The 13,071-nt window shown below is 38.5% G+C and overlaps 1 protein-coding gene across 3 annotated transcripts in view; it reads right to left on the bottom strand.

The window, feature by feature from the left end:
• UNC79 (unc-79 homolog (C. elegans)) overlaps positions 1 to 13,071 on the bottom strand; it is a 275,479-nt gene that overhangs the window by 22,539 nt on the left and 239,869 nt on the right. For all 3 annotated transcript variants that reach the window (XM_018066543.1, XM_018066542.1, XM_018066544.1), the window contains 2 exons: positions 12,318 to 12,422; positions 4,176 to 4,253 (listed from right to left, as the gene is read on the bottom strand). In XM_018066543.1, coding sequence (XP_017922032.1) covers positions 4,176 to 4,253; positions 12,318 to 12,422 — 183 coding nt within the window. The remainder of the gene's footprint in view (positions 1 to 4,175; positions 4,254 to 12,317; positions 12,423 to 13,071) is intronic.

The following is a 13,071-nucleotide window of genomic DNA, read 5'->3' as shown; positions in this document are numbered from 1 at the left end:
AGGTCATTGGCAGCTCTGCCAGAGTGTTTTCCAAGCGTTTCATACATTCTAAGGTTTTCTTCTTTTAATTTAAATCAAGTGAAGGAGTTATAAAAGGTTATTGTGCTCCTGCTTTGGCAATATTAATCCCTAAGTGCAAGAAAGGACTTCTCCCCCCGATTTATTCCATTTTCTCTGACCTTTCACATGTCATGCAAATAAGAGCATATACTCTGCTCCTGAATTTCCTGAAAGGGATTTGTTTCTTTCATAGGCAATATTTTATACCATTTCAACTAGGCAAATGTCACAGAAAATAATTACTTGGAGCATTATTCGATATTTGTCTTTTACCTTTGAATTTCAAAAATGTGAGAGGAAAGAATTTACTATTGCCAGTTACTTTTGCTCTAAAGTAACTACATCTAAAAGTCTTACAATACACTTTCTAGCCAAGACAACTTCAGTGAGCCAGTTATAAAATAAACCACATAAATTTTTTACTTTGCAAAACATAGGTATAATCTTACACATTATTTTATAAACAAAAAAAAACATAGAGACAAGCTCAGCTTGTTTCAGAAGACCTACGTTTATTTCAATGGGAAAGCTGATGATAAATGAGTTGAAAACATACTCTGATCTCAAAAACATGAATTGAAATGATTCGTATCCAATTTTTCCTCAAACTTGTATCTGATTTTAAAGTTACATTTCTTGAATTATAAAGATAACATGCGTTCAATGCAGAAATCTTGGAAAATATAAAGTAAGAAAAAGAAAAATGGCCATAATAGTTATATTTCTTGAATTATAAAGATAACACGTGTTCAATGCAGAAAACTTGGAAAATATCAATTAAGAAAAGTCGCCATAATCCTAATTCCTGCCTCTGAATTTTGCCACTGTTATAATTCCTTCCAAATATTTTTAGTGCATATAACATACAAACATATAAAGTTTTTATAAGATTGAGATTATTTTTTCTAATCTGCTTTTAAATTAAATCCATCATAAATGTTTTCCAATGAAATATTCTTAAATTTGATTTGGTCCACATAATAGTCCATCTTATAGATGGGCTGTTACTTTGTTTAGTTGTTAAGTCATGTCCAACTCTTCGGCAATCCCATGGACTGCAGCCCTCCAGACTCCTCTGTGGGATTTCCCAGGCAAGAATATTGAAGTGGGTTGTTATTTCCTTCTCCAGAGGATCTTCCCAATCCAGGGATTCAAACCCATGTCTCCTGAAGTGCAGGCAGATTCTTTACTACTGAGCAAACAGGGAAGATGTATCTTATTTTATTTAAATAATATCCTAATGTTGCACATTAATTTTGTTTCTATGTTTTTGCTATTTTAAATGCTGCTTTATGTGCTTATAGATAATTCTATATTTATTTTCTCAAACATGTACCTAGAAATAGATTGTCACAGTGTTCTTCAGCAAGACTGAGTACCACCAGGATCTTATAAGAATGCTTGTTTTACTTCATCATCAGTGAGTTTCATTGTTAGGAAAAATTTGTTGATATGCCAGATGGTTTTAATTTTTATATTTTAAATATTTTATATTTTACATTAATTTAGAGTTCACTGATTGCTAGTCATGGTAAACGATTTACTGTGAGTGGCTTATTGGTCATTGGAAAGGGTTCTATATGTAGATCAATAACTTGCTATTTTATTGTTTTGGAATATTTGACTTTTACTTGTTGATTTCAATAAACCTTTATATATTAGGGATATTATTTTTTAGCTACCACATAGGTAGCAAATATTGAAGTTTAGACAGTTAAATGAGGAAACCAGTGACTACTGGGCAGAGACTGGCCAGCTACCCACAGAACCATTTTTTTCTTCCCTAGGATGCACTAGACCACATTTCCCATCCTCCTTTGCAGTCAGGTGTGGCCATGTGACTGAGTTCTAGCCAATGAAACATGAGTAGGAAAAATGTGTACCACTTTTAGGCCTGATCCATGAAAACCTTCCATGCACTATAAGCTCTCCTCTTTCTCCAATCACCAGCTGATTACAGGGGCTGCACCTGACGGAAGAAACCCGACCTCTGTGCATTCATATGAAAGTCCTCCTCCCCTTACTAACCAGGACACCCTTTTAAACTTCACACAAGCAAACAATAAACTTTTTTGAGCTAAGTCGCTAAGAACTGGGATTTTATCTCTGCTTAATGCAAGCACCTTGTATTGCCCAACTATTATCAAGAACCCTTAAAAAAAACCGAAGGTCTATTAATTCTACTACCAGAAATCTATTATAAAAAAGTCTAAAATATGAGCAAAGATTTAAGCACAAAAATATTTATTATACATTAGTTATAATTGTAGAATATTGAAAATAACTAAAATATCCAATAATATGTAGTGCTTATTAATAGTGCTTTTTAAACTTTTAGGTGTGTTTTATTTTTTTATTGAAAAATATTTGACATATACCTATATATAAATTTAAGGTGTACAATATGTCAATTTGATTCACTTACATACAGTAATATGACTGCCCTTGTAGTGATAATTAGCACTGTATCACATTACTTAATTATCTTTTCCATTTGGTAGGAATAATTTTTAGTTTTTTAGCAAGTTTGATTATTATAATACAATATTATAGTCTATATTCACTGTACTTGCATCATATCTCTAGGACTTATTTACTGCTCATTATAAGTTTGTGCCCTTAAACATGACAGTCCTGTCCCCTCACCTCCATTAATATTATTTTCAATAGTTAATGTTCACACAGCACTTACTTATGTTTCTCACCTTGTCAATGTGCTTTCCATGCATTATCTCATTCAATCCTCAACCTAGATCTTAGGCCCTGTGAAAGCCCATTCTACAGATAATGTAAATCAAAGAATCATGGATTAAATAATTTTCTTGATCACACAGCTAGTAAATGTCAGTTCTCAAACTCTGTTGCAAATCAAAACCCATATTATCAACTATTGTTATATGGTGCATTTGTATGAGATGGTATCACTTTAGGGAAAATGCTTAAGACATATGATGCTAAAGCTGCGTCTATATCTCAACTATGGTTTCAACTATGTTTAAATAAATATATGCAGAAAAAGAAGAAAGAACTAATATGTTAGCAGTAACATTATCTCTGAGTTGAATGACTGTTATTTTTCCTCTCTCATAATATTTCTCCACATCAAAAAAGAATCGAAGTAACGTTTAGTGTTTTATGGGCAAAACTAGTATACTTACAAATATAAATTAATAAAAACCTCTTGTGAACATGTACTATGAAGATATTCCTGCTCACTGATGAAGGAATTTATCCAAGAATATCACTCAAAATAAACGTGAAGAGGATCTTTGTATATATGCTATATACTATGTTATATACTATGTTATTCAATACTAGCAAAGAACTAGAAAGTATTGGGTTGGCCAAAAAGTTTATTCAGGTTTTTCCATAACATCTTACGGAAAAACTCAAATGAACTTTTCAGCCAATCCAATATACAAATATCCAACAATTATGATACTGAAGTAGATCAAAGCATGGGAAATTTTCCTAAAACAATAGAGTTCTTATTTTAGGGCAGAAGATTATGTGACCCTTTATCTTATTAAAATATTTTTGTTGAAAATTTAAATGACTTTTTTCCACTAACAATTTAAATCTCTGCAGTTTCTCAGTTTGTTGAAATAACCTTGCTTTAATAAGTTATTGCGGTTTCTAATATCCAGTTCCATTTATGAGAATCTTAACATATTTCACCAAATAGTTCACTAGTTAATGATAACAGAAGTTTTTTAAATTTTCAGAGGAAATATTATAAAGGAAAACAAAGTATTACAATGCTTATTTCTTTCCGGCAGTAGTTAAATCAAATTGGCTAACAGGAGCGAGTATAAGAAAATTGACTTGGGAAAAACTGAACTTTAATTAAATCTATTTTGTATGTCTGATAATTTCTTTCCTTAACTGGATGCTTCAATTTTATTCCTGTTTCTTAGAATTAAAAGTTTCCAGGGGCAGAGATTAATTTAAATTTTCACCAGTGCTCTTTTAAACAAGATGCTAATATGTTTTCAATTTTTACAGCGTTTGTTCCATCAAAAGTGAACCAGGACACAGGCCAAAAATGCCTCTTTGCCAAATTAGGAAATGAGAAGAAATAGAAAATGTAGATAATTAATTCATTCAGGACTTACTCCAGGTACAGAGGCGATCATCTGCTTGCTCAGGATTGTGGACTCAGCTAGTTTGGTTCCAGCATCTGCACAAATAAACTAATAAGAAATTGAAAGGATAATTATTTTTAAAAGCACTTGGACAGTAACAGTAATTTGTAATTTTATTAACTTGGCTTAGATTCACTAGTTTTTACTTTAGTGACAATTTGCTCTGGATGTATGGGACTTGCTAGTCATGAAAGTTCACTCCTACCAGAAGTTCATAATCATAGTCCTGGGATTAACACAGAGATTCTCATTTAACCCAGACAGTTGTGTAACACTGACAGGGTACACATTCAGTCAAGGAAGGAAGGAAAGATATCAACACAGTCAGATTTACCCTGAAGTCATGTTATTTGTTCTTTGGCACTTTTTGACAGTTTTTGAACTTTTGTGGATTTTCCGGACTTCTATCATTATGTCATATCACATATCATAAAACAGAAAACCAATCAACCTCAGAGTGAATATTATACCTGTTTATTGCCCTCCGAGATCCCTCAGTATCCGGTCTTTCTCGTCCCACTTCCTTCACACTTGCCCTCTGTGCTGATAATGACCCCTGACTTCTGCTCTGTCCCCCACATAAAACTTTCACACATTCCCACCGCCACAGTCATCACCTCAGGTTGCAAGGATCTACACGTCTATTTTTCAACCGGTTACAAGCTCTTTGAGACCGCAGACTGGATGCACTTCACCTCCAGCATTAGCTTCCTGACGGACACCTCAGAGGGGTTCAGCAATCAATAAATTAATTTTTTAAAAATAGAGTTTGTGAAATGAAATGGTTAATCAGGGATGACTCAAGTTCATGGCGAGGATGGATTTGCCAAATTACGATTTAATATACTTCGTTACAGATTTTTACAAGCGTTTCCCCAGTGAATGCAATCCCCAGCTATTTATTAACGGTTTTGTTGTTGTTCAGCTGCTCAGTTGTGTCCGACTCTGCGACCTCATGGACTGCGGCACACCAGGTTTCCCTGTCCTTCACCATCTCCCAGAGTTTGTTAAAACTCATGTCCATTGAGTCAGTGGTGCCATTCAAACATCTCATCCTCTGTCGAGAAAAGAGGTGGTGGGAGGAATTTGGAGACTGGGATTGACACATATACACTATTCATATTATGTGTAAAACAGATGATTATTGAGAATCTACGTATAGCACAGTGAACTCTACTTAATGCACTGTGGTGACCTGAATGGAAAGGAAGTCCAAAAGGGAGGGGATATATGTGTACATATGTCGGACTCATTTTGATATACAGTAGAAACTAATATGACATTGTAAAGCAACTAGACTCCAGTAAAAATTAATTTTAAAATATTTAAGGCCAAATTCAAATATCTGATCTGTGAGAGCTAATAGCTAATTGTAGAAGTCAGGATTAATAAAAAAAAGAATTCTAAAATTACAGAGGTTGTCTCAGAGAGTCTGGGGTATTAAAAGGCATAAAAGTTTATAAGCCTTGAAAATCATCTATTTTTTTAATCAATGCCTTTCCATCCAGTGTAATTTTACATAAGACGTACAACTAAAATCTTAATAAACTTTGTCTTCATTTTATATAGCTGCCAACTGAAAAACCCCATTATGATTTTAGAGAGTGGCTCAAAATATAAAGATGTAACTTAAATCAGAGGGGAAAAGGATGATGGCTATAGAAGGAAGAATTCTATCCTTTAAGACAAATATGCCATTGAAAAATGCACTCCCGAATGAATACAAAAGAATACAAAAACCCCCACAATACCCATTAAGTGTAATTACTAAAAGCATTATCAAAATGATCCTCAAAAGAGTATCTCCACCTCTCACCCCAGAGAGTGATCAGATTACTACTAACTCAACTAATACTAATAACCCCACGTAAGTAGTAACTGGGAATTAAAAACAACAGCCGTACCTCTGCTGCTCCTTTGTCCTCCAGCCCACAACTAAGCTATCTTTAAAAGAAAACCTTTCACCCACATGATTTCTCACAGCTTGAATATGCAGGTATGCCCCACACTGTGGGAGTGTTCCATGCACTTCAGCAGAATATCTACTCTTGACACATAAGAACTGAGGAAATTCTTTTCGATTTGAGCTTATATAGATTTTATGGTGGCTTTCAATGAGTTACTCTATTATGAAAACTCAGATCCATCTTGAGAACAATAATAACACCCTATTCCATGTAAAATTTCTATGGCACACCATCAGAAGAATGTTCTAAGTGAAAGCAAAAACATCAACAGATCTGAATTAAAACAAGACAGGGCATCTGTGCAAAGCGTAAAAGGAGAGCACTGCCCTGATGTTCAACAATAGAAGATTGTTTGGAGAATTCTTTCCTGTCTCCATGATTCTTTTTCTTTTCAAAAAAGTATCCACTTGAATATTTAAGTGAAAGTGACAGTTGCTCAGTCGTGTGATCCCGTGGACTGTAGCCTGCCAGGCTCCTCTGTCCATGGAATTCTCCAGAAAATTCTATTGGAGTGGATAGCCATTCCCTTCTGCAGATCTTTCCAATCCAGGGATCCAACTCTGTGACCCTTTGGACCATAGTCCATGGGATTTTCCTGGCAAGAATAGTGGAGTGGGTTGCCATTTCCTCCTCCAGGGGGGATCTTCCCAACCCAGAGATCCAGTCTGGGTCTCCTGCGTCTCCTGCATTGCAGGTGGCCCAGTGGTAAAGAATCCAGTATCCCTGCTGAGAAAATGCCATGGACAGAGGAGCCTGGTGGGCTACGGCCCATGGGGCTGCAAAAACTCAGACACAACTGAAGCGACTGAATATGCACGATTTTATATGCAAGTTAAAACAAATAATGGAAGTGATGGCTGGGCACACATAATATAGCAGGCTGGGAGATTTCCCAAGGTGTCAGGCTTCTAGGAAGAAGTTCTAGAAATCGAAAACGAGATTGGTACCTGTCTCTGCCTTGAAATGTTTAGAACTTGAATAACCTTGCATCCCTTGGGCAAGTGTTCCACCACCCTTTAAAGGGACACTCTCACTGCTGGAGCGTTTGGTAAATAACAAAAGTATGGTTTACCCATGAAAAGAATTATAAACAGCCCCCTCTCTGTGAACCCATCTATCTACTAAGTTATTAATCAGAGGAGTAGTAGAGGGACTATCACAGAGGTTCCCTGTGGGGTTAAAGAATGAATGATAAGTTCAAGGTTTGACCAACTGAATCTTCTCACTAATGGGACACAGGCCACTCACGATGGATCGCCAGTGGACTTTTTAGCTTTAAGACTTTATCACTTTTTTAATAAAAAATTTATATTGAAGTACAGTGGATTAACAATCTTATGTTAGTTTCAGGTGTACAGCAAGGTGACTTTCTATCTATTCTTTCTCCAATTCTTTTCCTGTTTAGGTTACTACAGAATATTGAGTGGAGTTTCCTGTGTTATACGGTAGGTCCTTGTTGGTTATCTATTTTAAATTTAGCAGCGTGTACATGTCAATCCTAAACTTCTAATGTATTCCTCCCTTTCCCCCTCCCCACCAGAGGACTTTTTCCTTCCAACTGTTACTTTCTATGCTTTTTCCAAGTTGCATTTTCAGTTAAACAAAGTCACCTCCAGTGCCCTGAGATGCTGGTCATGATATCCAAGAAGGAAAAGACCATCTGCCCCAGACACATTTTCTGTCCCTACCGTGAATCTGATCTTCCAGGTGCCAGGAACTGACATTGCCCATCAGAAAAGGGGAAAGCTTCTCTCTGACTCCATGCTAAAGTCTCTGGTTTAAGAGAAGCTACCAGAGAGCAATGGCAACCCACTCCAGTACTCTTGCCTGGAAAATCCGATGGACGGAGGAGCCTGGGGGAGCTGTAGTCCATGGGGTTGTGCAGAGTCGGACACGACTGAGTGACTCCACTTTCACTTTTCACTTTCATGCATTGGAGAAGGAAATGGCAACCCACTCCAGTGTTCTTGCCTGGAGAATCCCAGGGACGGGGGAGCCTGGTGGGCTGCCATCTATGGGGTCACACAGAGTCGGACACAACTGACGCAACTTAGCAGCAGCGGCAGCACCAGAGAACAGGCAGTCACCTCTGCTATCTACTTGAACATTTGTCAATGGCAAGAGAAAAAGGAACAGGGAAACCTTACAGAAAGGTGCACCATTTCCTGTAGAGAGACAAAAGATGCTTCTCCCTCATTCCATGAGTGGCCAGGAACCATTCTCCATGGCCAGTGGCCATTCTCCATGATTTAGCCAGGAACCACAGGGGAGAAAGGGAACTATTTCTGTTTTTTCTTGCTTAAGGTATGCCTCACTTTTAATTCTCTCAGTAATTAAAATGGGTTTCATTCTGAGAGTTTATATAACAAGGATACATTACTTCAAAATGACATGGTGTTTAATACTTTTTGGTGGAGAAGGCTGAGATATTATTCACAAGGCTGTTTCTCATGGGTGTGATATCAAAACATCCCCCTAGATATCTCTCTGATCTAAATAATTTTACAATTTTATTTTTGAAATTTAACATAATTACTCAATGACAAATATGTATTTGTTTTTAAAGAGGAAAATGTACACATTTGAATGGCATGAGAGAATCTAAAATACACAGAAGAATTTACTTTTCTTGCCTTCTTTCATCCTGAAGATAATTTGTTTTTTGTTATTTACTCACCTAGCTGTGATGCAATAATCACTGTTTTCATGGTTTCCTTAAGTACTGAGCAATTTAAACTGCCAGCCTGCTTTTGTTATCTTGTGACAAGTGCTTATTATGGCCAGCTAACGTACTTCACAGAAAAGCCCAGTCCCAGCTGCAGTCACAGAGTGAGGTGCTAGCACCCGAGATCAGCCACACAGATCTGCGCTGCTTCACACTGAAAGTGCTCAGGAGAGCAGCCTCTGCTGCCCACAGGATCTCACAGGGCCTGGGAACCGAGGCTGCTTCAAGGGGGCAGGTCCCAACCTCAACGTGATCAGAAGCAAGTAACTTCCAGACACTGTCATCCTGCTGGCCCTAAATCTTTCATGGGCTATTTCACTAAGCCTGGTTCACCTGCCCTCTCCTCCAAACCAGTGTTGATCCTATTAACCTTTATGGTCAGTTTGCATCCAAGTTGCTTGTACTCAATAGTGGTGTTGCTGTTGATGAGGGAGTAGGCAGGACTTGCCAATGGCAACCCACTGGAAGAGACTCAGGCCTGTCTCTCCTTGGGGAAACACATATTTCCTGGTTGAGCACAGCTTCTGTCTCCTCTTGGGCTGTCCAACATCTTGGTACAATGGAGCCATTTCACTCCGACTATGTCATACCAGCGTCCACGGCTGTCACTTTCCAGCCATCACTCTTCTCTGAAAGCATCATAGTGCCTAGGAAAGCTCTTTAAAGACCCTTCTTCACTGAAAGAACACCCACTTTTTTTATTAATTTTTGAAGCTTTGAGAAAAAATCACTTTTTGTCCCAAGGATTAGTAGAATGAAGTGGGGGGTATGTGTGGTGGGGGGAGGGACCAGTTAGTGGATATTAAATGGTTAATGACAAGGGTGTTCCTCCTCTTCTCCCAGGTAAACCCCCAAGCTTCTGCACATCCTTCAAAAACGCACAGGCCCTTTCCTACACCACTTCCTTACTCAGTACACACAACTGCTACTGTACCCATTGCACTACGTTGAGAGTTTTTATTTAGATGTCAACTTCACCTATCAGACAGGAAACTCTCAGAAGAGGCCATGACTTATTCATCTCTGTTTTTCCAGCCCCTGGGCCAGATCAGGGCTCATAACGGCTTAATGAGCCTTCCTCCACCTCCCACTCTGAGCTGGCCACTCCCTCCTCTGCAGTAGTTCGTACACTGTACAGATTTTCGGTGTATTGGTTAGCATGTCACCTGGATAGTGCCTTTCCATCTCTATATCCCCGGAACCTAGCCCAAGACAGATGGTCAATAAGCATTTGTAATGGGAAATAATGCTGAATAATCAAATATGGCCAGATGATGGAAGACCTTGATGATTCAGGTACTTCAGGGTCACTGGAGGTTTTCAATGCACAGAGTGATCTGATGAAAAGCAGAGCTTTAGCAAAATTCCTCTAGGCAGCCATAGGTTAGAAGACTAGATTGACGTAGAGAGAAATGAAGACCGTGCAAAAAGCTAAGTGCCATTATGGTAATCCAGGCAGGGGATGGACAAAGCCTAACTAGGCTGGGCTCTATTCTGGTTAGACCCTGTTGTCATTGTTGTTCAGTTGCTAAGTCATGTTGAACTCTTTGTGACCCCATGGACTGCAGCAGGTCAGCCTTCCCTGTCCTTCACTGTCTCCCAGAGTTTGCTCAAACTCATGTCCATTGTGTTGGTGATGCCATCCAACCATCTCATCCTCTGTCTCCCTTTTCTCCTGGCTTCAATCCTTCCCAGCATCAAGGTCTTTTCCAATGAGTCAGCGATTAGCATCAGGTGGCCAAAGTTATTGGAGATTTAGCTTCAGCATCACTCCTTCCAATGAATATTCAGGGTTGATTTCCTCTAGGATTGACTGGTTTGATCTCCTTGCTGTCCAAGGGACTCTCAAGAGTCTTCTCCAGCACCACAATTTGAAAGCATTAATTCTTCAGTGCTCAACTTTCTTTATGGTCCAACTCACATCCATACGTGACTACTGGATTATTAATTGCTGATTAGACCCTGTGGTCAAATGTTTATGCTATTTATGCCAGCTGGGTGATCTTGTGTGATCTCTGAGGCTCAGTCTCCTCATCTGTGATATAAAACCAATTCCTCACATGGTTGTAAGGATTAAGTGAGGGGGGGGATATATAAAGCCCCAGCATATTGTCTGGCACATAATAGATGCTCCATTAATATTCCCTTTCTCTCATCTTTCTAAATTGCACCCAAGGTACCTAAGATTCAGGGAAATCTGTCCAGTTCCTTAATAGCAAGCTCCTATTTTCCTTCAGTCATTTAACTTCAACCTTGTAGGTTCAGACTCAGGGGCTGGTGACAATGCCCAGCAGCAAGAAATGAAACAGCTCTGACCCAGTTCCTGGGGACTTTGCACAAAGGCAGTCTGAATGTGACCCTGACCCCAGCTGTAGCTCAGAATAAAGACCTTAACTAGCCTGAACCTTTGGGGTAAGAGACAGGGTCTCAGGTTACCTGGGGCAGATCATGGACTGGCACCCTTGGCCTGGGCAGCCTTTTTCTCAATCCCATCCTTATGTGCTTATTCCTAAATTTATACCATCTTTCTGCTGAAGCCTCTCTTTATTGCTTATAGACAGTCAGCCTCTGGTTTTGAACTCCAACCCCAGGCAAAGAGTTTTGTCTGTACCCACCAGTCCTTTGTGACCCACTTCAACTGCCAAATGCCACTTTCTTCAAGAAGTCTTCCTCAATTTCACACAAAGCAAGACAGGATGCCTCCTGCTCTCAGCTTCCCCTAGGACTTTATCTACCTACCTCTCTTTCTCACTCATGGCACTAATCATAGTCTTACCTAAGATATTGAGCCTAGGATGCCAAAGATGAGAGCTGGAGCCCCTCAACCAAAAGCATTCATCTTTGCAAGTTCTCTCAAGCCTGCCTGGTATGTGTTCAAGCTCCCCCCACAACCTGCCTCAGTGTTCCTATGGGTGTTGGTTCCTCACACCCACCTCCCTCCCTGGTCGGACTCAGTCTGTCCTACCATTTGCCCACATCTTGCTGGGCCCACCCTCACTTTCCCTTCTGCTTCACAGAGATTTGGTGACCCACCCATACTCATATTACAGTGCAATCAGATCTTAGCCTCTTCTCCCATTTTTGGCTTCATTAGACCCACCTCAACTCGAGTAGCCATTAATCGTCTATCCCTCCAACCTCCTGGACTATAAATTTCTCGAGGACAGATTATTGTTTCATTCTTCTTATGTCTCTCACAGAACTAGTTCCACAGTAGGAACAAAATAAATACCCTTTTTTGGGATCTTTTGTTAGCCAGTGGAAGTGCCAAGTGCATAGTAACAGATCATGGCTCATATAAGATATTTCTCATTTCTGGGCAGAGACATTTAATTTATGCATATACCCCATACCTTCCTTAAATTTTCTAAATGTTGAATGAATTTCATGCAAAGTATTATAAATGAGGCATAAGCCTACCTGGACAAGCAGAAGGAGGTTTGTATCTGGTAAAGGAGATTTGAGCTTCAGGGCCTGCAGGAGTTCTAGAACAACACTACGAGACAAGTAGAATTTATCCCGCTCCTAAATAAAACAAGAAAGAAGGTAAGTGACTTCTGAAAATTCAATTAGAAGAGATCTATATCAAAAGAGCTTCCAAAAGATTCACAGATCAGAAATAAAAAACACTGCTTAAAAATGCATAATGAACTGTCCTGAAGAAATAAACTCAAAATGAAAAAAGGCATTTTTGTGTTTGTAATGAATTTAGTGAAGCACTGAGAACACATAATTTAATGGATAAGAAAAAGATTGGCTATCTCTTAAGTACTGAAACTATAGGATTTGATTCTTACTCATAGAGGATATGTCCAAGAATGTAGAAACTAAAAAATCTAGAAGAATTTTTTCAATAGAAAATAATTTAGAAACATTTAACACTGTTGAAAAGGTCTCTTATCCTCTCTAAAGAAACTTACTTTTTAAGTGGACCATTTCAAGCACACAGAAAAATAGATGGAATATATCTTGTACCTATTATCCATCTTTTAACATTTTTCATCATAAGTCAAGCATCACAGAAATAGTTGAAGCTACTACCTACACAGGTCTCTCTTTTCTTTCTCCCTCCTTGAAATAGCCACTATTTTATATCTGGTGCTTATTATTTCTTGTATATTTTAACACTTTTACTACATATGTATGCCACCATTGTAATGTTTAATATTATTTT

The sequence above is a fragment of the Capra hircus genome, chromosome 21 (genome assembly GCF_001704415.2).
Source record: "Capra hircus breed San Clemente chromosome 21, ASM170441v1, whole genome shotgun sequence".
NCBI lineage: Eukaryota > Metazoa > Chordata > Mammalia > Artiodactyla > Bovidae > Capra > Capra hircus.
Note: the sequence above shows the minus strand (reverse complement) of the source record. Positions and strands in the feature narration are given on the sequence as shown.